Source organism: Malaya genurostris, unplaced genomic scaffold (assembly GCF_030247185.1).
Source record: "Malaya genurostris strain Urasoe2022 unplaced genomic scaffold, Malgen_1.1 HiC_scaffold_12, whole genome shotgun sequence".
NCBI lineage: Eukaryota > Metazoa > Arthropoda > Insecta > Diptera > Culicidae > Malaya > Malaya genurostris.
In genome coordinates this window covers 60259-84429 of record NW_026682610.1, presented here as the reverse complement: position 1 = coordinate 84429, position 24171 = coordinate 60259, and the positions used below count along the sequence as shown (strand labels likewise).

The following is a 24171-nucleotide window of genomic DNA, read 5'->3' as shown; positions in this document are numbered from 1 at the left end:
ACTCTGACGAAATTTTGAACGAAATTTATCGGGTCGTTCAAAAGTTATAGTCGAAAACGTAAATGTTGTTCTCATATGAGAGATATTTTTACATTTTAAAAATTTTTGTATGAAGGCACCCAAAAAGGCACTTCTAGATGTGCGATCATTCGATTTGTTATATTATTAGCTAACTCTGACGAAATATTGAACGAAATTTATCGGGTCGTTCACAAGTTATAGTCGAAAACGTAAATTTGTTTCTCATATGAGAGATATTTTTACATTTTAAAAATTTTTGTATGAAGGCACCCAAAAAGGCACTTCTAGATGTGCGATCATTCGATTTGTTAAATTATTAGCTAACTCTGACGAAATTTTGAACGAAATTTATCGGGTCGTTCAAAAGTTATAGTCGAAAACGTAAATGTTGTTCTCATATGAGAGATATTTTTACATTTTAAAAATTTTTGTATGAAGGCACCTAAAAAGGCACTTCTAGATGTGCGATCATTCGATTTGTTATATTATTAGCTAACGCTGACGAAATTTTGAACGAAATTTATCGGGTCGTTCAAAAGTTATAGTCGAAAACGTAAATTTGTTTCTCATATGAGAGATATTTTTACATTTTAAAAATTTTTGTATGAAGGCACCCAAAAAGGCACTTCTAGATGTGCGATCATTCGATTTGTTAAATTATTAGCTAACTCTGACGAAATTTTGAACGAAATTTATCGGGTCGTTCAAAAGTTATAGTCGAAAACGTAAATGTTGTTCTCATATGAGAGATATTTTTACATTTTAATAATTTTTGTATGAAGGCACCTAAAAAGGCACTTCTAGATGTGCGATCATTCGATTGGTTATATTATTAGCTAACTCTGACGAAATTTTGAACGAAATTTATCGGGTCGTTCACAAGTTATAGTCGAAAACGTAAATTTGTTTCTCATATGAGAGATATTTTTACATTTTAAAAATTTTTGTATGAAGGCACCCAAAAAGGCACTTCTAGATGTGCGATCATTCGATTTGTTAAATTATTAGCTAACTCTGACGAAATTTTGAACGAAATTTATCGGGTCGTTCAAAAGTTATAGTCGAAAACGTAAATGTTGTTCTCATATGAGAGATATTTTTACATTTTAAAAATTTTTGTATGAAGGCACCCAAAAAGGCACTTCTAGATGTGCGATCATTCGATTTGTTATATTATTAGCTAACTCTGACGAAATTTTGAACGAAATTTATCGGGTCGTTCACAAGTTATAGTCGAAAACGTAAATTTGTTTCTCATATGAGAGATATTTTTACATTTTAAAAATTTTTGTATGAAGGCACCCAAAAAGGCACTTCTAGATGTGCGATCATTCGATTTGTTAAATTATTAGCTAACTCTGACGAAATTTTGAACGAAATTTATCGGGTCGTTCAAAAGTTATAGTCGAAAACGTAAATGTTGTTCTCATATGAGAGATATTTTTACATTTTAAAAATTTTTGTATGAAGGCACCCAAAAAGGCACTTCTAGATGTGCGATCATTCGATTTGTTATATTATTAGCTAACTCTGACGAAATTTTGAACGAAATTTATCGGGTCGTTCACAAGTTATAGTCGAAAACGTAAATTTGTTTCTCATATGAGAGATATTTTTACATTTTAAAAATTTTTGTATGAAGGCACCCAAAAAGGCACTTCTAGATGTGCGATCATTCGATTTGTTAAATTATTAGCTAACTCTGACGAAATTTTGAACGAAATTTATCGGGTCGTTCAAAAGTTATAGTCGAAAACGTAAATGTTGTTCTCATATGAGAGATATTTTTACATTTTAAAAATTTTTGTATGAAGGCACCCAAAAAGGCACTTCTAGATGTGCGATCATTCGATTTGTTATATTATTAGCTAACTCTGACGAAATTTTGAACGAAATTTATCGGGTCGTTCACAAGTTATAGTCGAAAACGTAAATTTGTTTCTCATATGAGAGATATTTTTACATTTTAAAAATTTTTGTATGAAGGCACCCAAAAAGGCACTTCTAGATGTGCGATCATTCGATTTGTTATATTATTAGCTAACTCTGACGAAATTTTGAACGAAATTTATTGGGTCGTTCAAAAGTTATAGTCGAAAACGTAAATGTTGTTCTCATATGAGAGATATTTTTACATTTTAAAAATTTTTGTATGAAGGCACCCAAAAAGGCACTTCTAGATGTGCGATCATTCGATTTGTTATATTATTAGCTAACTCTGACGAAATTTTGAACGAAATTTATCGGGTCGTTCAAAAGTTATAGTCGAAAACGTAAATTTGTTTCTCATATGAGAGATATTTTTACATTTTAAAAATTTTTGTATGAAGGCACCCAAAAAGGCACTTCTAGATGTGCGATCATTCGATTTGTTAAATTATTAGCTAACTCTGACGAAATTTTGAACGAAATTTATCGGGTCGTTCAAAAGTTATAGTCGAAAACGTAAATGTTGTTCTCATATGAGAGATATTTTTACATTTTAAAAATTTTTGTATGAAGGCACCCAAAAAGGCACTTCTAGATGTGCGATCATTCGATTTGTTATATTATTAGCTAATTCTGACGAAATTTTGAACGAAATTTATCGGGTCGTTCAAAAGTTATAGTCGAAAACGTAAATGTTGTTCTCATATGAGAGATATTTTTACATTTTAAAAATTTTTGTATGAAGGCACCCAAAAAGGCACTTCTAGATGTGCGATCATTCGATTTGTTATATTATTAGCTAACTCTGACGAAATTTTGAACGAAATTTATCGGGTCGTTCAAAAGTTATAGTCGAAAACGTAAATTTGTTTCTCATATGAGAGATATTTTTACATTTTAAAAATTTTTGTATGAAGGCACCCAAAAAGGCACTTCTAGATGTGCGATCATTCGATTTGTTAAATTATTAGCTAACTCTGACGAAATTTTGAACGAAATTTATCGGGTCGTTCAAAAGTTATAGTCGAAAACGTAAATGTTGTTCTCATATGAGAGATATTTTTACATTTTAAAAATTTTTGTATGAAGGCACCCAAAAAGGCACTTCTAGATGTGCGATCATTCGATTTGTTATATTATTAGCTAATTCTGACGAAATTTTGAACGAAATTTATCGGGTCGTTCAAAAGTTATAGTCGAAAACGTAAATGTTGTTCTCATATGAGAGATATTTTTACATTTTAAAAATTTTTGTATGAAGGCACCCAAAAAGGCACTTCTAGATGTGCGATCATTCGATTTGTTATATTATTAGCTAACTCTGACGAAATTTTGAACGAAATTTATCGGGTCGTTCAAAAGTTATAGTCGAAAACGTAAATTTGTTTCTCATATGAGAGATATTTTTACATTTTAAAAATTTTTGTATGAAGGCACCCAAAAAGGCACTTCTAGATGTGCGATCATTCGATTTGTTAAATTATTAGCTAACTCTGACGAAATTTTGAACGAAATTTATCGGGTCGTTCAAAAGTTATAGTCGAAAACGTAAATGTTGTTCTCATATGAGAGATATTTTTACATTTTAAAAATTTTTGTATGAAGGCACCTAAAAAGGCACTTCTAGATGTGCGATCATTCGATTTGTTATATTATTAGCTAACTCTGACGAAATTTTGAACGAAATTTATCGGGTCGTTCAAAAGTTATAGTCGAAAACGTAAATTTGTTTCTCATATGAGAGATATTTTTACATTTTAAAAATTTTTGTATGAAGGCACCCAAGAAGGCACTTCTAGATGTGCGATCATTCGATTTGTTATATTATTAGCTAACTCTGACGAAATTTTGAACGAAATTTATCGGGTCGTTCACAAGTTATAGTCGAAAACGTAAATTTGTTTCTCATATGAGAGATATTTTTACATTTTAAAAATTTTTGTATGAAGGCACCCAAGAAGGCACTTCTAGATGTGCGATCATTCGATTTGTTATATTATTAGCTAACTCTGACGAAATTTTGAACGAAATTCATCGGGTCGTTCAAAAGTTATAGTCGAAAACGTAAATGTTGTTCTCATATGAGAGATATTTTTACATTTTAAAAATTTTTGTATGAAGGCACCCAAAAAGGCACTTCTAGATGTGCGATCATTCGATTTGTTATATTATTAGCTGACTCTGACGAAATTTTGAACGAAATTTATCGGGTCGTTCACAAGTTATAGTCGAAAACGTAAATTTGTTTCTCATATGAGAGATATTTTTACATTTTAAAAATTTTTGTATGAAGGCACCCAAAAAGGCACTTCTAGATGTGCGATCATTCGATTTGTTAAATTATTAGCTAACTCTGACGAAATTTTGAACGAAATTTATCGGGTCGTTCAAAAGTTATAGTCGAAAACGTAAATGTTGTTCTCATATGAGAGATATTTTTACATTTTAAAAATTTTTGTATGAAGGCACCCAAAAAGGCACTTCTAGATGTGCGATCATTCGATTTGTTATATTATTAGCTAACTCTGACGAAATTTTGAACGCAATATTCCGGGTCGTTCACAAGTTATAGTCGAAAACGTAAATTTGTTTCTCATATGAGAGATATTTTTACATTTTAAAAATTTTTGTATGAAGGCACCCAAAAAGGCACTTCTAGATGTGCGATCATTCGATTTGTTATATTATTAGCTAACTCTGACGAAATTTTGAACGAAATTTATCGGGTCGTTCAAAAGTTATAGTCGAAAACGTAAATTTGTTTCTCATATGAGAGATATTTTTACATTTTAAAAATTTTTGTATGAAGGCACCCAAAAAGGCACTTCTAGATGTGCGATCATTCGATTTGTTATATTATTAGCTAACTCTGACGAAATTTTGAACGAAATTTATCGGGTCGTTCAAAAGTTATAGTCGAAAACGTAAATGTTGTTCTCATATGAGAGATATTTTTACATTTTAAAAATTTTTGTATGAAGGCACCCAAAAAGGCACTTCTAGATGTGCGATCATTCGATTTGTTATATTATTAGCTAACTCTGACGAAATTTTGAACGAAATTTATCGGGTCGTTCAAAAGTTATAGTCGAAAACGTAAATGTTGTTCTCATATGAGAGATATTTTTACATTTTAAAAATTTTTGTATGAAGGCACCCAAAAAGGCACTTCTAGATGTGCGATCATTCGATTTGTTATATTATTAGCTAACTCTGACGAAATATTGAACGAAATTTATCGGGTCGTTCACAAGTTATAGTCGAAAACGTAAATTTGTTTCTCATATGAGAGATATTTTTACATTTTAAAAATTTTTGTATGAAGGCACCCAAAAAGGCACTTCTAGATGTGCGATCATTCGATTTGTTATATTATTAGCTAACTCTGACGAAATTTTGAACGAAATTTATCGGGTCGTTCAAAAGTTATAGTCGAAAACGTAAATGTTGTTCTCATATGAGAGATATTTTTACATTTTAAAAATTTTTGAATGAAGGCACCCAAAAAGGCACTTCTAGATGTGCGATCATTCGATTTGTTATATTATTAGCTAACTCTGACGAAATTTTGAACGAAATTTATCGGGTCGTTCAAAAGTTATAGTCGAAAACGTAAATTTGTTTCTCGTATGAGAGATATTTTCACATTTTAAAAATTTTTGTATGAAGGCACCCAAAAAGGCACTTCTAGATGTGCGATCATTCGATTTGTTATATTATTAGCTAACTCTGACGAAATTTTGAACGAAATTTGTCGGGTCGTTCAAAAGTTATAGTCGAAAACGTAAATTTGTTTCTCATATGAGAGATACTTTTATATTTTAAAAATTTTTGTATGAAGGCACCCAAAAAGGCACTTCTAGATGTGCGATCATTCGATTTGTTATATTATTAGCTAACTCTGACGAAATTTTGAACGAAATTTATCGGGTCGTTCAAAAGTTATAGTCGAAAACGTAAATGTTGTTCTCATATGAGAGATATTTTTACATTTTAAAAATTTTTGTATGAAGGCACCCAAAAAGGCACTTCTAGATGTGCGATCATTCGATTTGTTAAATTATTAGCTAACTCTGACGAAATTTTGAACGAAATTTATCGGGTCGTTCAAAAGTTATAGTCGAAAACGTAAATGTTGTTCTCATATGAGAGATATTTTTACATTTTAAAAATTTTTGTATGAAGGCACCTAAAAAGGCACTTCTAGATGTGCGATCATTCGATTTGTTATATTATTAGCTAACTCTGACGAAATTTTGAACGAAATTTATCGGGTCGTTCAAAAGTTATAGTCGAAAACGTAAATTTGTTTCTCATATGAGAGATATTTTTACATTTTAAAAATTTTTGTATGAAGGCACCCAAAAAGGCACTTCTAGATGTGCGATCATTCGATTTGTTATATTATTAGCTAACTCTGACGAAATTTTGAACGAAATTTATCGGGTCGTTCAAAAGTTATAGTCGAAAACGTAAATGTTGTTCTCATATGAGAGATATTTTTACATTTTAAAAATTTTTGTATGAAGGCACCCAAAAAGGCACTTCTAGATGTGCGATCATTCGATTTGTTATATTATTAGCTAACTCTGACGAAATTTTGAACGAAATTTATCGGGTCGTTCAAAAGTTATAGTCGAAAACGTAAATTTGTTTCTCATATGAGAGATATTTTTACATTTTAAAAATTTTGGTATGAAGGCACCCAAAAAGGCACTTCTAGATGTGCGATCATTCGATTTGTTATATTATTAGCTAACTCTGACGAAATTTTGAACGAAATTTGTCGGGTCGTTCAAAAGTTATAGTCGAAAACGTAAATTTGTTTCTCATATGAGAGATATTTTTACATTTTAAAAATTTTGGTATGAAGGCACCCAAAAAGGCACTTCTAGATGTGCGATCATTCGATTTGTTATATTATTAGCTAACTCTGACGAAATTTTGAACGAAATTTATCGGGTCGTTCAAAAGTTATAGTCGAAAACGTAAATGTTGTTCTCATATGAGAGATATTTTTACATTTTAAAAATTTTTGTATGAAGGCACCTAAAAAGGCACTTCTAGATGTGCGATCATTCGATTTGTTATATTATTAGCTAACTCTGACGAAATTTTGAACGAAATTTATCGGGTCGTTCAAAAGTTATAGTCGAAAACGTAAATTTGTTTCTCATATGAGAGATATTTTTACATTTTAAAAATTTTTGTATGAAGGCACCCAAAAAGGCACTTCTAGATGTGCTATCATTCGATTTGTTATATTATTAGCTAACTCTGACGAAATTTTGAACGAAATTTATCGGGTCGTTCAAAAGTTATAGTCGAAAACGTAAATGTTGTTCTCATATGAGAGATATTTTTACATTTTAAAAATTTTTGTATGAAGGCACCCAAAAAGGCACTTCTAGATGTGCGATCATTCGATTTGTTATATTATTAGCTAACTCTGACGAAATTTTGAACGAAATTTATCGGGTCGTTCAAAAGTTATAGTCGAAAACGTAAATGTTGTTCTCATATGAGAGATATTTTTACATTTTAAAAATTTTGGTATGAAGGCACCCAAAAAGGCACTTCTAGATGTGCGATCATTCGATTTGTTATATTATTAGCTAACTCTGACGAAATTTTGAACGAAATTTGTCGGGTCGTTCAAAAGTTATAGTCGAAAACGTAAATTTGTTTCTCATATGAGAGATATTTTTACATTTTAAAAATTTTTGTATGAAGGCACCCAAAAAGGCACTTCTAGATGTGCGATCATTCGATTTGTTATATTATTAGCTAACTCTGACGAAATTTTGAACGAAATTTGTCGGGTCGTTCAAAAGTTATAGTCGAAAACGTAAATTTGTTTCTCATATGAGAGATATTTTTACATTTTAAAAATTTTGGTATGAAGGCACCCAAAAAGGCACTTCTAGATGTGCGATCATTCGATTTGTTATATTATTAGCTAACTCTGACGAAATTTTGAACGAAATTTATCGGGTCGTTCAAAAGTTATAGTCGAAAACGTAAATGTTGTTCTCATATGAGAGATATTTTTACATTTTAAAAATTTTTGTATGAAGGCACCCAAAAAGGCACTTCTAGATGTGCGATCATTCGATTTGTTATATTATTAGCTAACTCTGACGAAATTTTGAACGAAATTTATCGGGTCGTTCAAAAGTTATAGTCGAAAACGTAAATGTTGTTCTCATATGAGAGATATTTTTACATTTTAAAAATTTTTGTATGAAGGCACCCAAAAAGGCACTTCTAGATGTGCGATCATTCGATTTGTTATATTATTAGCTAACTCTGACGAAATTTTGAACGAAATTTATCGGGTCGTTCACAAGTTATAGTCGAAAACGTAAATTTGTTTCTCATATGAGAGATATTTTTACATTTTAAAAATTTTTGTATGAAGGCACCCAAAAAGGCACTTCTAGATGTGCGATCATTCGATTTGTTATATTATTAGCTAACTCTGACGAAATTTTGAACGAAATTTATCGGGTCGTTCAAAAGTTATAGTCGAAAACGTAAATGTTGTTCTCATATGAGAGATATTTTTACATTTTAAAAATTTTTGTATGAAGGCACCCAAAAAGGCACTTCTAGATGTGCGATCATTCGATTTGTTAAATTATTAGCTAACTCTGACGAAATTTTGAACGAAATTTATCGGGTCGTTCAAAAGTTATAGTCGAAAACGTAAATGTTGTTCTCATATGAGAGATATTTTTACATTTTAAAAATTTTTGTATGAAGGCACCTAAAAAGGCACTTCTAGATGTGCGATCATTCGATTTGTTATATTATTAGCTAACTCTGACGAAATTTTGAACGAAATTTATCAGGTCGTTCAAAAGTTATAGTCGAAAACGTAAATTTGTTTCTCATATGAGAGATATTTTTACATTTTAAAAATTTTTGTATGAAGGCACCCAAAAAGCACTTCTAGATGTGCGATCATTCGATTTGTTATATTATTAGCTAACTCTGACGAAATTTTGAACGAAATTTATCGGGTCGTTCAAAAGTTATAGTCGAAAACGTAAATTTGTTTCTCATATGAGAGATATTTTTACATTTTAAAAATTTTTGTATGAAGGCACCCAAAAAGGCACTTCTAGATGTGCGATCATTCGATTTGTTATATTATTAGCTAACTCTGACGAAATTTTGAACGAAATTTATCGGGTCGTTCAAAAGTTATAGTCGAAAACGTAAATTTGTTTCTCATATGAGAGATATTTTTACATTTTAAAAATTTTTGTATGAAGGCACCCAAAAAGGCACTTCTAGATGTGCGATCATTCGATTTGTTATATTATTAGCTAACTCTGACGAAATTTTGAACGAAATTTATCGGGTCGTTCAAAAGTTATAGTCGAAAACGTAAATGTTGTTCTCATATGAGAGATATTTTTACATTTTAAAAATTTTTGTATGAAGGCACCCAAAAAGGCACTTCTAGATGTGCGATCATTCGATTTGTTATATTATTAGCTAACTCTGACGAAATTTTGAACGAAATTTATCGGGTCGTTCAAAAGTTATAGTCGAAAACGTAAATGTTGTTCTCATATGAGAGATATTTTTACATTTTAAAAATTTTTGTATGAAGGCACCCAAAAAGGCACTTCTAGATGTGCGATCATTCGATTTGTTATATTATTAGCTAACTCTGACGAAATTTTGAACGAAATTTATCGGGTCGTTCAAAAGTTATAGTCGAAAACGTAAATGTTGTTCTCATATGAGAGATATTTTTACATTTTAAAAATTTTTGTATGAAGGCACCCAAAAAGGCACTTCTAGATGTGCGATCATTCGATTTGTTATATTATTAGCTAACTCTGACGAAATTTTGAACGAAATTTATCGGGTCGTTCAAAAGTTATAGTCGAAAACGTAAATTTGTTTCTCATATGAGAGATATTTTTACATTTTAAAAATTTTTGTATGAAGGCACCCAAAAAGGCACTTCTAGATGTGCGATCATTCGATTTGTTATATTATTAGCTAACTCTGACGAAATTTTGAACGAAATTTATCGGGTCGTTCAAAAGTTATAGTCGAAAACGTAAATGTTGTTCTCATATGAGAGATATTTTTACATTTTAAAAATTTTTGTATGAAGGCACCCAAAAAGGCACTTCTAGATGTGCGATCATTCGATTTGTTATATTATTAGCTAACTCTGACGAAATTTTGAACGAAATTTATCGGGTCGTTCAAAAGTTATAGTCGAAAACGTAAATGTTGTTCTCATATGAGAGATATTTTTACATTTTAAAAATTTTTGTATGAAGGCACCCAAAAAGGCACTTCTAAATGTGCGATCATTCGATTTGTTATATTATTAGCTAACTCTGACGAAATTTTGAACGAAATTTATCGGGTCGTTCAAAAGTTATAGTCGAAAACGTAAATTTGTTTCTCATATGAGAGATATTTTTACATTTTAAAAATTTTTGTATGAAGGCACCCAAAAAGGCACTTCTAGATGTGCGATCATTCGATTTGTTATATTATTAGCTAACTCTGACGAAATTTTGAACGAAATTTATCGGGTCGTTCAAAAGTTATAGTCGAAAACGTAAATTTGTTTCTCATATGAGAGATATTTTTACATTTTAAAAATTTTTGTATGAAGGCACCCAAAAAGGCACTTCTAGATGTGCGATCATTCGATTTGTTATATTATTAGCTAACTCTGACGAAATTTTGAACGAAATTTATCGGGTCGTTCAAAAGTTATAGTCGAAAACGTAAATGTTGTTCTCATATGAGAGATATTTTTACATTTTAAAAATTTTTGTATGAAGGCACCCAAAAAGGCACTTCTAGATGTGCGATCATTCGATTTGTTATATTATTAGCTAACTCTGACGAAATTTTGAACGAAATTTATCGGGTCGTTCAAAAGTTATAGTCGAAAACGTAAATTTGTTTCTCATATGAGAGATATTTTTACATTTTAAAAATTTTTGTATGAAGGCACCCAAAAAGGCACTTCTAGATGTGCGATCATTCGATTTGTTATATTATTAGCTAACTCTGACGAAATTTTGAACGAAATTTATCGGGTCGTTCAAAAGTTATAGTCGAAAACGTAAATTTGTTTCTCATATGAGAGATATTTTTACATTTTAAAAATTTTTGTATGAAGGCACCCAAAAAGGCACTTCTAGATGTGCGATCATTCGATTTGTTATATTATTAGCTAACTCTGACGAAATTTTGAACGAAATTTATCGGGTCGTTCAAAAGTTATAGTCGAAAACGTAAATGTTGTTCTCATATGAGAGATATTTTTACATTTTAAAAATTTTTGTATGAAGGCACCCAAAAAGGCACTTCTAGATGTGCGATCATTCGATTTGTTATATTATTAGCTAACTCTGACGAAATTTTGAACGAAATTTATCGGGTCGTTCAAAAGTTATAGTCGAAAACGTAAATGTTGTTCTCATATGAGAGATATTTTTACATTTTAAAAATTTTTGTATGAAGGCACCCAAAAAGGCACTTCTAGATGTGCGATCATTCGATTTGTTATATTATTAGCTAACTCTGACGAAATTTTGAACGAAATTTATCGGGTCGTTCAAAAGTTATAGTCGAAAACGTAAATGTTGTTCTCATATGAGAGATATTTTTACATTTTAAAAATTTTTGTATGAAGGCACCCAAAAAGGCACTTCTAGATGTGCGATCATTCGATTTGTTATATTATTAGCTAACTCTGACGAAATTTTGAACGAAATTTATCGGGTCGTTCAAAAGTTATAGTCGAAAACGTAAATTTGTTTCTCATATGAGAGATATTTTTACATTTTAAAAATTTTTGTATGAAGGCACCCAAAAAGGCACTTCTAGATGTGCGATCATTCGATTTGTTATATTATTAGCTAACTCTGACGAAATTTTGAACGAAATTTATCGGGTCGTTCAAAAGTTATAGTCGAAAACGTAAATGTTGTTCTCATATGAGAGATATTTTTACATTTTAAAAATTTTTGTATGAAGGCACCCAAAAAGGCACTTCTAGATGTGCGATCATTCGATTTGTTATATTATTAGCTAACTCTGACGAAATTTTGAACGAAATTTATCGGGTCGTTCAAAAGTTATAGTCGAAAACGTAAATGTTGTTCTCATATGAGAGATATTTTTACATTTTAAAAATTTTTGTATGAAGGCACCCAAAAAGGCACTTCTAAATGTGCGATCATTCGATTTGTTATATTATTAGCTAACTCTGACGAAATTTTGAACGAAATTTATCGGGTCGTTCAAAAGTTATAGTCGAAAACGTAAATTTGTTTCTCATATGAGAGATATTTTTACATTTTAAAAATTTTTGTATGAAGGCACCCAAAAAGGCACTTCTAGATGTGCGATCATTAGATTTGTTATATTATTAGCTAACTCTGACGAAATTTTGAACGAAATTTATCGGGTCGTTCAAAAGTTATAGTCGAAAACGTAAATTTGTTTCTCATATGAGAGATATTTTTACATTTTAAAAATTTTTGTATGAAGGCACCCAAAAAGGCACTTCTAGATGTGCGATCATTCGATTTGTTATATTATTAGCTAACTCTGACGAAATTTTGAACGAAATTTATCGGGTCGTTCAAAAGTTATAGTCGAAAACGTAAATGTTGTTCTCATATGAGAGATATTTTTACATTTTAAAAATTTTTGTATGAAGGCACCCAAAAAGGCACTTCTAGATGTGCGATCATTCGATTTGTTATATTATTAGCTAACTCTGACGAAATTTTGAACGAAATTTATCGGGTCGTTCAAAAGTTATAGTCGAAAACGTAAATTTGTTTCTCATATGAGAGATATTTTCACATTTTAAAAATTTTTGTATGAAGGCACCCAAAAAGGCACTTCTAGATGTGTGATCATTCGATTTGTTATATTATTAGCTAACTCTGACGAAATTTTGAACGAAATTTATCGGGTCGTTCAAAAGTTATAGTCGAAAACGTAAATGTTGTTCTCATATGAGAGATATTTTTACATTTTAAAAATTTTTGTATGAAGGCACCCAAAAAGGCACTTCTAGATGTGCGATCATTCGATTTGTTATATTATTAGCTAACTCTGACGAAATTTTGAACGAAATTTATCGGGTCGTTCAAAAGTTATAGTCGAAAACGTAAATGTTGTTCTCATATGAGAGATATTTTTACATTTTAAAAATTTTTGTAAGAAGGCACCCAAAAAGGCACTTCTAGATGTGCGATCATTCGATTTGTTATATTATTAGCTAACTCTGACGAAATTTTGAACGAAATTTGTCGGGTCGTTCAAAAGTTATAGTCGAAAACGTAAACTTGTTTCTCATATGAGAGATATTTTTACATTTTAAAAATTTTTGTATGATGGCACCCAAAAAGGCACTTCTAGATGTGCGATCATTCGATTTGTTATATTATTAGCTAACTCTGACGAAATTTATCGGGTCGTTCAAAAGTTATAGTCGAAAACGTAAATTTGTTTCTCATATGAGAGATATTTTACATTTTAAAAATTTGTGTATGAAGGCACCCAAAAAGGCACTTCTAGATGAGTATTTCAGGATTATTTTATGAGGAAACGCGCGGTGGTTTGATGGTGCTCCTGTTACTTACCCTGAACAAGCAAAACGAAAATCTGGTACGGTAATGGATGTTGTATACGCTAAAGGTAAAAACTAAAATTTTTCAAATACTGTGATACGATTTTAAAACCGTGTATTTTTTTTTCGCAGATTTTGCGTCAAGCTGATAGTTGCGTTCTGTTCCACGTTGTATTGCCGGATTAACTTATAAGGAAACGCGCGGTATTTTGAAGATGTTCCTGAAAATATTTGCCGACAAAGATAATCTGTAATCTAAATTTGAATAGAAATTATGTACTAATTCAAACAAACTCGAAATCGTTTATAAAATTATCAACAGAATGTACAAAAATAGCAGCTCATTTTATAATTTATATCAGTTAACCATCTGGTTCAAATAACATTCTTGAATACACTTAATAGTAAACGATGAAATACAAAGAAAGGAATATGTTTTATTAAATTCAAATCGTTGTGACTGTACTAGAATTATATTAGTATAAGAGTTCTTTGTAAAAGTGATGCTACAACGAAAAAAAATCTTATGTATACTGCCTTAAGAAATAAACGTATTAATGGAAAAAGGGGGATTTGTGATATGAAAAAATATTTGATTTATTGGCTTATTGTACCAACAATCGTCCGAATGTGCTGGTACTGATGGGACCTTTCGGAGACGAAATAAGAAGCTGTAGTTTTTATTTAACATTTTTTTTTATTTTAGCATATATTTCCTGTTTGACAGTTTCAAATTTTGACACGCAGATGGCGCATCAATCGCTCAATTCCAGGCACCAAATTTTTTTTTGTGCCTGGGTTTTTGGTGCCTGACTTGATACAAACAATTTTTGTTTGTCCAAAATAGGTTTAATTCGGTTTCGATAGCGAGTACGCGTTTTGTTATTATTTTTGTCTGTATCATTTTCCTTAGTACAGATAAGAAAAACATTGCTTATTCCGTACACGTACACGTATAATAATTTCAATACAATTACCGTATGAGATTGCGTCAACTAGTCTACGAGACAACCTCGAAATTTCTGTGATTACTTGACTTCATCGAACTTGGTGAAATAAGCGACGACCAGGTTAGTTTCGCTCAAGAACGAAGGCTGAAAAGATAAGTTGAGTATGAAATTTCAGAATAGCATAAAATGCCGATCGACACCCGCGAACTGATGGAGGCAGTCGGAATGCTGACGGACCAAAGGAACGTACGGGTCACTATTAAAAGCAGTGCTAAAGGTGCCATGGTGTGCGGTACAACCTGTTTCATAGGAGGACTGCTGGGTGGACCGGTTGGGCTGGCTGTAGGCGGAACGATTGGGGCCATAGGTGCTGGCATGATGAGCAAGGGTAAATTCCGATCAGTCAACGAAATCATTATGCAAGAAATGAGCGACCGGGAAAGAGAACAGCTCAAAGAACGCATCTTGAAAGCGTTATCTCAGTTCCATCCAACCGACATGGCAGTGTTGTTGCCTCTGATAATGGGCAATGCTGCCGCACAGCAGGCTATTCTAAGTACCGTAATATCGTTTGTGACGAACGAAATGAAGATGCAAATCGTAGACTGATCGAATCGTAGAATAGGACAATTGTTGGCTTTACAGGGGATACGGTGCTTTTTATTTATTCAAAAGCTATTCTGTTGTCAAAAAAAAACCAAATGACATCTCACACACGTAGTACAAGGGGAGATAACGAATCAATTTGTAGAACAACTGGTACGTGGAACTTTATATTGAAATGAAAATATAAATTTTGAACGAAAATTTGTTTTAACACTTGTATTGCTCACCAAACTTGAATGGTTGGGAATAGGAACATAGTTTTGATATCCAATTGTATTTGTAGTATACTGAACTCATTTCTTTATGGACTAAAAATTGAAATTACAAACCTGATTCTGCCCAATTTTTATTTGCAACTATTCATAAATGACAACATCCCAGTGAATTTTGTCGAGCTGAAACGGTCCGATTAAGGAATAAGATTGAGATTCATGGCTTCAAACTATGTAAAACTATTAGGACGTTTCATTAGTGCCTAAATATTTGAACTCCTATACTTGATTGGTTACTTTAATGACCTAATCATAAGCAATATTTAGCGAAAATGGAGATACGATACATCGTATCCGTCAAAGCATAAGAACAAACTGTTTTATTTGGTAACCATTTACTTATAAACAGACATTTACTAGACAGAAGACGATTGCTATTTAAATTATTAATATATGAAGAGTATGACAAACATTTTCACTTTTCTCAAACATGTATTAATTTTATTTTTATTTTCAAATAACAATACTTTTTCGCTTAAATGTGCGAAATTACATCATGTTCGTTTGGTTTTAAATTTTGACGGTTCGGTTGGCTCCAATAAAAAGATTTTCACTATGTAGATTTAGTGAACAAAAATATAAATTGGGCCAATAAAAAAATCTACAACTTTTGTCACCTGTCTGTAACGGACAACTTTGGGAATTTGTAGAATATCGGCAAAATATTCGAATATCGGTAAAAATCTGAAGACGAAAAAATATCAGCAGTACTAATAAGAAATCTGCAGATTTACAGATAAATCTGCAAACCGAACAAATTCAAAATAAAAAATCTTTTCACCATGTGTGAAGCAAAAATCTTAAAGTAATCTGTGATTTTTTTCATACATGAATAAACCAGTGTTCTGTTTACAGAATCTCCTTACAGATAAATCTGCAGACCGAACTAATTCAAAATAAAAAATCTGCGGACAGCGGTTTTACAGAAAAATCTATGAATATAGTAACCGTGTTTAGGACTGGCTACATTGCCGTTCTATACTTGGATTTATGATATTTTATTTACAACCTCAACTGCAAATGAGATTGGTTTGTTTTTATCACTAAATTTCAAATTTACCAAAATTTAGCAAAAGAGCTTGCATAAACGAAAGAACAAGCATATGTACAATTAAGCTTGTTTTTTCTCGCTCAATTCTCACTGAGCTCCTACTTAAATACGGAATTTCTCTCGAAACTCGTAAAACTCCGGACAGCCGGTTCGATTTAAATTCATACATTTAATTTTTGTTGTTTTTTTTTTTAATACACTGGCAAGATATCACTTGATTATTATCAATCGAACAACAACGCATTACGCCTCGATATCTACTCCCAAAGCAAAATAATTAAACACAAAATAGATCGTCCTCGCAGTCTAAACTATATTTACCCACACGGTCACACGGCACGGTCGCAAAAAAATATCTGCATGGTTCTAAACTTTACGCGCACTTCTTAAACTAAGCGTTCAACCCAAAGAAAATAGCTCAAACGATTCCCGAATAACCGACAGAGCCCGATTTTTAGTGAGGAGAAATATTATAAGATTGTAAATAAGAAATTTGTGAAGTATCTCTAAGGAACGATCTCACCAGTACTTCTCTTATTCACATTGCTGTAAACAACGCCAAATGACACTACTGAGAAAATAAAATAAATTAAACACTCGTGGATGGGTTTGATCGAGACGATTGACTTGTAAATTTTCACATATTCCATATAAATCTGATAACACCGATAATGATATGCAGATGGCACTTCGATCGGATGACGTCGTTTATTTTTGGGCGGTGAATTCCGTCGCTGGAATCTTTTTTCGCGAAACAGCAATTTTCAATAAGTAACATTTTTCACTATTCAACACACACCACAGCTGCACTATCACTCGAAATAACTGTTTCTTTACTATAAGTTCGACCGTCCTACGACAAAAGGGCCTAACTGTAAATGACAGTTTCTATTTGTTTACCTTTTTTTTCACAATTTACCGAACTGATTCTATATATGACGCTTTACTCTTCGCAAAACTTTCAAGGTAAAACTACAAGCTTTCGATTTATATTGGAAACTTTAGATGATTTGCAGTAATGGCTCCGTAATAATCAAAAGAGAAAGTAAACAAAGAGAGGCTCTCATTTGCAGTTAGGCCCTTTTGTGGTGGGACTATTGAGTTACCTGATACTCATTGAAATTAGACTTTTTTGAGTGCAACACACAGGCACAGCATCGCACTCATCAATTTGTTTTCCTTTGCATTTTGACCGATAAACTTGCAATCACCATCATTGCGGACGTACGCCGTTGTGCAACACAACGTTAGATCATCCGCAAGCAAAGCTATTGCGACTACCACCCAAACTTTCCCACGCAGCAAGCGATTATGTTTTGTTGGTCGTTGAGCATTTGTTGAACGCCATACTGCACGAAATATTCGATCAGTTTGCTGGAACGGTTTGTCTTTTCTTTTGCAAAAATAGTGTGAAAATTAGGTGTTACCTTCATATAGAAAGAAAATGTGTTGATATTCTACGTGAAGTAAGAGTATTGTACAGGTATGTAGCGTTAGTTTAAAAAATACGTGAAAAAAACTTCAGAAATTCTCCAGTAAAAGTGGTTCAACGGGGTTCTAACTCCTCATATTAAAAATGGCTCAACAATGGACTTCTGTCTGCCGTGTTTGTTGAACGAAAAAAGTGGCACTCGGTTCAACGGTGTTGGCCTTCCGTTGAACGATTAATTGGACGTTGATTGGACCTATGATTCAACGTATTGGACCAACGAGAGACTACCGTTGAACATTTTTTCTAAGAGGATTGTATCAACCATAAAACATCGCATCTAGGACTATACTATTATATTTTTCTCAGTGCAATCTGAGCCGGTGCAAACTTTTCGAAAGTATACACCCAAAAATTCTGTCGCAATATTAAGCGTGCTGGGACACGTTCGTTGACGTTTCATGAAGCTGAATGCAGGAGCACGTTCTACTGCTTTCTTTCTCATGGCTGCTTGCCGTTCAGTGCATCGGTTTTTCCGCTGGTAATTTTATCCGCCTATTAGCTCGTAAAAACACATTATTTTTGTTCACGTTGAATTGAAATATATGCTCTAATGGTTATTAGTGTAATCGAAGGAAAATATTTATACATTTTCAGAAAGTAACCATTAGAAATTAGCTACAGAAAGGACGCGTTTGAACCCGAAGGCAGAAAAGGCTTCAAACAAGAAAAACAAACATGTCGGTCGCTTACTCTCAGCAGGTAATTTGTTTCGCAGAGCATTTTTCTGTAAAACGGCATGAATTGTGTCATTTTTCTTGCATTCATAGCAACAATCGCAGCAGTCGTCTAGCCCGGCAAACCGGAGTGGTCCTGGAGGTCCAATGAACCGCGGTGGTGGCCCTCCGCCAAGTCCGATGCATATCCAGAAAATATTGGACGAAAATGCCGGTCTCATTCAGACCATCCAGGACTTTCAGAATATGGGGAAAGCTCACGAATGTATGTCGTACCATGTTGCGCTACATCGTAATCTAGTGTATTTGGCTAATCTTGCCGATCCGCAGCATAACATACAAGCACTGCTTCCGGTAGGTTTTTTTTCTTTTTGAACATTACGAAGCATGACGTGAATAAAATGGATTGTTTTTAGCCTCCGCACGTTCTTCAGCACGGCAGCGGCCCTCCGATGCATGGAGTTCCTCCAAGTAGTGTAGCACCCGGACATGAAAGTGATCCATCGCACGGAGGGCAGGCACAAACTCCCGGGCCAAATCAAGCGGCTGTACCGGCGGGAGCGCCCCAACCGCCGGAACAGCCCCCATCTTCGCAAGCCGGTGTTCAACCACCAACGAGCCAAGCGCATCCTCCACCGCCAAATCAACAACCAGTGGGTGGATATCGTGGTGGACCGCAGATTCCACCTCCCACGTCTACGGCAGCACAGACCGCTCCGAATCAGGGTCCTCCTGCTCCAGGGCAACCCGGAAGACCAGGTGTTCCACCTCAGCAAGCTCCGATGCCTCAGCAAGCACAAGGATATCCTCCTCAGCGTGGACCATACCAACAACATGGACATTATCCCGGTTATCCACCGCCAAATCAACCGTACCCAGCTCAACCAGGATATCCACCTTACGGTCCTCCGAACCCTGGCCAAGGCTATCCACCGAATGCACCGCAAAGCTATCATCACGGTGGTATGCCACCGACGACTTCAAACGCTGGACCACCTCAAGGAACACCGTATCCAAATGCAGGTCCACCACAGGGACCTCAAGGAAATCCCCAACAGGGCAGCTATCCACAAGGGCCTCCAAGTGCACCTACATCTCAACCGCAGATGTACGGACCACCGGTCGGTGGACAATATCCTCCACAATCGGCCGGTGGTCCCCCGATGCCACACGGTTATCCAGGCTACGGCAGTCCGAATCCTCCCAATGCTTATGGACAACCACCTTCCGGGTATCCTCCGGCCACTGGACAGCCGAGTTATCCACCACCGCAACAACAATATCCTTCAAGTTACCCTTCCGGTCAACCTGTTCCGCATGGTCCACCGACAACATCTGCTCCCAGTCAACCAGCTGCTCCGGCTAGTGCTCCTTCCACACAATCCAGCGGTGCACCTACTTACACAAATCAATCGAGCCCAGCTTCCGGACAGTCATCCAGTCCTAACACAAATCCGCCTCCATCCAGTGGCCCCCATTCGGCCATTCCACCAACTACTTCCACTGGTTATGCTGCTGCCGGTCCTGGTGCTGTACCACCGCAGGCTTACACATCACCTCCGGCAACCGCCGGTCCACATCCTCCACAGAGTAGCTACGTTCAGCCCCAGGGACCGGGACCTCAGACTCCGGGTCCGCCACAATCCTATGCAACTTCACCACCATCTACGCAACATCAACAACCACCCGGAAGCTATCCGCAGGCAGCTCCCGGAGGTCCCCAAGGTCAGGGACCACCACCGGCTCCCGTTTATCCACCGCACGGTTACCATCAACAGGGCTATTCGCCGATTCCGCCCCCACAGGGTCAGTATCAGCAGACAGCTCAGGGTTACCAGTATCAGCGTCCGCCAAATAGCCAGATGCCACCACCTGGACCGCAGGGTCCTCCACCTCAGGGTGCGTACGGGTACGGATACGGACAACCCCCGCAGTAAGGGTTGGCGCGATTATGAAGGAGTTTGGGAACGAATCTCAGTTTCGACACCAACGGCAAAGATTAAGCCTCCCCGCCGTGCGGTCGTTTGTTTAATCCAGTACATTAGAAATACTTTCATCATCTCGACAATGTGTTTTACGGCAGTTTTGACAGCACGGATTGGATCCGTTTTTTTACTATTTGACAATGCTCCGCCGGAGGTTCGTTCGGAGTATCAATCAATTTTCCATCACTTTATCAAACCAACTTGATGATCAACCATCGCGTCGGGCACACAAAATATCCGATGAGACTTCAGATTGGTACCGACTGTATAGAACTTTCCATACGCGTGCATGCTAGGCATTAAATGGTTAAACTTTGTGTAAGATGTGTATTTTGAGAATGTAAGAAATAAAGTCAGTTAGCAACTGGAGAACTTGTTTTTGTATTTTAGCATCTCGAAATGTTAGTCGTCAAGGCCGACGATTTCTAGAGATTTTTTTTCACGCAAAACTTTTACTCGCCTGTTACTCAAGGCATTTTATAAATCTAGTCTAAAATTTTGTTTGCTGCGCGATTATAGAGTTTTTAGTGTTCTGATTGGCAATCGAACCCAGGCATCGACTTATCCATTATGCTAAACATGTCATGTTACTTTATGGAAGCGAAAGATATTTCTCGCTAATACTACCTGTTCTACCGAACGGGATCACGATTTTTTCGCTTCAAAAACTCGGCAATATAATCACTAATTCACGAGACCATTTGAAGTTTAAAGTCTAGCCTGTCGGACACTTTTCTTTCGTTCTCGAAAATTAAACGGCTTCCGGATTCGGCTTTATTAACCGCGCTGTGAAGGAACCCCTTTGCTTAGCATTTCCGGACAAAGAAGGTGTCCAAATTCCCGAAGAAGTATGTAAATAGGGCTTGTAGTTATGGTCGAAACTCTGAAATTTTCGTTTCCTCCGACACTATAAATAATGGATGTGTACGAGAAAGAATGTTTGCGAAAGCGATCGCTGTCATTTATCAGTAGTCGCGAATCTCCAGTTCTGGTTTGGCCTAATTTGGCCTCTTGTCACTATATAAAATCTGCCCTAGAATTGCATAACGAACAGGAGGTCAATCCACCAAACTGTTCTGAACTTAGTAGACCAATGGACAAGTACTGGGAGAAAGCAAATGTAATCGAAAGTCATGCTTTAGCTGAGCGAACGTATCGGAAGTAGTTTGCACGGTTTAGAAGTAACCATTTTGATTTGGGAAACGAAGAACGAGCCGGAACGCCACCAAAGTTTTAAAATGAAGAGTTGGAGGAAATGCTCGAACAAGACCCGTCGCAAATACAAGAAGAACTTGCAAAATCACTCACAGTTATTCAGTCAGTCATTTGCTAATGTTTAAAAGCAATGGGAATGATTCAAAAAGTAGACAATCGGGTGCCGTGCAACCGAATGAAAAGATCACGGAGGTCTATCAACGACATTTGCGGCGTTTGAACCGAACATTGCGAGAAAAACGGCCACATTCGCACCGATAAACACGAAAAAGTAATTTTGCAACATGCTCGCCCACATGTCGCATAACCGTTCAAAACACACTAGGAAACGTTAAAATGGGAAGCCCTACACCACCCGCTATTTTAGCTGAGATATTGCTCCTTCCGATTACTATTTGTTCCGGTCGAGGTAGCATGGCCTAACTTACCAGTATATTGTCAAAACAACTACAAATCTTGACATAAAACTTTGCACGTTTGTGTTATGTATGAACTATATACTTTCAGTTTAGTGTGTAATTTTTGAATTAGTAAAAAAAAAGAAGCTATACTTCGCGCCAGTTCAGTACTAAGTTTTGATTATCGAATAAAACGTTTAAGAAGATTCTTCGCTGTTATTATTTAAAACTTTACCCATATACGCGACAATTTGGTGTCAGAAGTGGGATTGCGAGTTTTAGAAAATGGCACAAGCAAACGCTGAAATCATGGAGACGTTATCCGCTATGATTGCAGAGGCCCTCAAAGTGTCTATTGGAAATGCCGTCGCGCAAGTGAATACTAACCGACAAAATGCGGTCGGGGAGGACGCCGGTCCACCACCAAAAATTCCATCTTTTACTATATCTGAATATCGCCCATTAGAAGGAACTTCTGTTGCGGATTACTTCAATCGATTCGAATGGGCACTTCAACTAAGTCACATCCCAGAACCGCAGTACGCAAACTATGCAAGAGTTCATATGGGTGCTGAACTTAACAACGCTTTGAAGTTTCTGGTCAGCCCTCGCAACCCAGCAGATATAAATTATCGAGATTTGCGTTCTACACTTATTAGTCATTTCGACCGCGTCAGAAACAAATTCGTTGAAAGCATTAAATTCAGGCAAATAGTTCAACAAAAGGGAGAATCTGTCGCACAGTTTGGTCTACGTTTGAAGCAAGGATCCGCATACTGCGAATATGGAGAGTTTCTAGATCGAATGCTTATTGAACAGCTGCTGCATGGACTGGAAGCTCGAGATATGTGCGATGAAATTTTAGCAAAGAAACCCGAAACATTCAATGATGCATTCGAGATAGCACACACTTTAGAAGCAACTCGGGATACTGCACGGGAAGTCAACTCAGGAACATTAACTGCTGAAGAAACTAATAAGTTGGGCTACGAAAATCTCAGAACCAGAAAGAAAGTTCAGATCAATCAACCAAAAGGTGAACATTCGCGAAGCAATACTCATCAAAGCAGCAACTCAAGTCCTTGTGATGGGTGTGGGGGCCAGCATTTACGGAATCAGTGTCGTTTTCGAGATGTGAGATGCCACAACTGTGATAAAAAGGGTCATATTGCGAAAGTGTGTCGGTCGAAAGTGAAGAATACATCTGCGGACCAGGGCTGACATTATGCATCTCGAATCGAGTTGCTCGAAACGATTATTTTTGAAGTCGATTCGACTGAACTGAGGCATTACGTATCGCTTTCGACCTCGTGATCGAGATCCTAACAATGTGGTACTAGATTTCGACTGACACTGCTCGAACTGTCATAACCAGAGATGCCATTTATACAGATTTATCTGTTCTATACAGATTTTTACATGCGCAAACAGATTTAATACAGAGTACAGATTTCTTACAGATTTCTTAAATTTAATACAGATTTATACAGATTTCACCAAAAGTATTAAGGAAAAAATTAAACTATCTATTAGTATTTGAGCTATCTATTAGTATTTGATTGCAATGACGAGATAAACGTTTAGGAATCAACGTACAAATCACTTTTTAAAAAATTTATATTTTTTGTGCAGATATTTAATGAAGAACACTGAAATCCATTTATATTAAATTTTGTAACTAAATTGAACTTAAAAGTTAGACAAGGCATCATGAAACACTATTGCCAGACTGATAGTTGTATTACCTGACTTGACGTTCCATACTGGGTTTTGGAAATCCATCTCAACTTATGAAGTGAACATTTTCAAATTAGACAAGTATATGGCACCATAATTCAATTGTTGTTGATAGGAAAAAACTACAAATTTTCGTCGATGAATATAATATAAGATATGAAATTTAATCTACCACTCTATAACCATAATCTATTGGAATA

The 24171-nt window shown here is 35.0% G+C and overlaps 3 protein-coding genes across 4 annotated transcripts; all 3 read left to right on the top strand.

The window, feature by feature from the left end:
* The first annotated feature begins 14520 nt into the window (after window positions 1-14520).
* LOC131439923 (protein C19orf12 homolog) lies at window positions 14521-15348 on the top strand. Of its 2 annotated transcripts, none has more exons than XM_058611027.1 (2): window positions 14521-14661; window positions 14717-15348. In XM_058611027.1, exon 2 carries the CDS (start codon window positions 14728-14730, stop codon window positions 15148-15150), a length of 423 nt encoding a protein of 140 aa, XP_058467010.1. In that variant the 5' UTR covers window positions 14521-14661; window positions 14717-14727; the 3' UTR covers window positions 15151-15348. The 2 variants fall into 2 exon arrangements, with proteins under 2 accessions (XP_058467010.1, XP_058467012.1); XM_058611029.1 differs by having other exon boundaries at window positions 14523-14661; window positions 14722-15348.
* Window positions 15349-18400: 3052 nt separating this feature from the next.
* On the top strand, window positions 18401-20993 carry LOC131439916 (basic salivary proline-rich protein 1). The gene is made up of 4 exons (XM_058611020.1): window positions 18401-18440; window positions 18557-18661; window positions 18730-18990; window positions 19053-20993. The coding sequence occupies exons 2-4, from the start codon at window positions 18638-18640 to the stop codon at window positions 20571-20573; spliced, it is 1806 nt and encodes a 601-aa protein (XP_058467003.1). The 5' UTR covers window positions 18401-18440; window positions 18557-18637; the 3' UTR covers window positions 20574-20993.
* A 1526-nt stretch (window positions 20994-22519) lies between these two features.
* On the top strand, window positions 22520-23455 carry LOC131439921 (uncharacterized). Its single transcript, XM_058611025.1, has one exon. It carries the CDS (start codon window positions 22520-22522, stop codon window positions 23453-23455), a length of 936 nt encoding a protein of 311 aa, XP_058467008.1.
* Window positions 23456-24171: the final 716 nt, after the last annotated feature.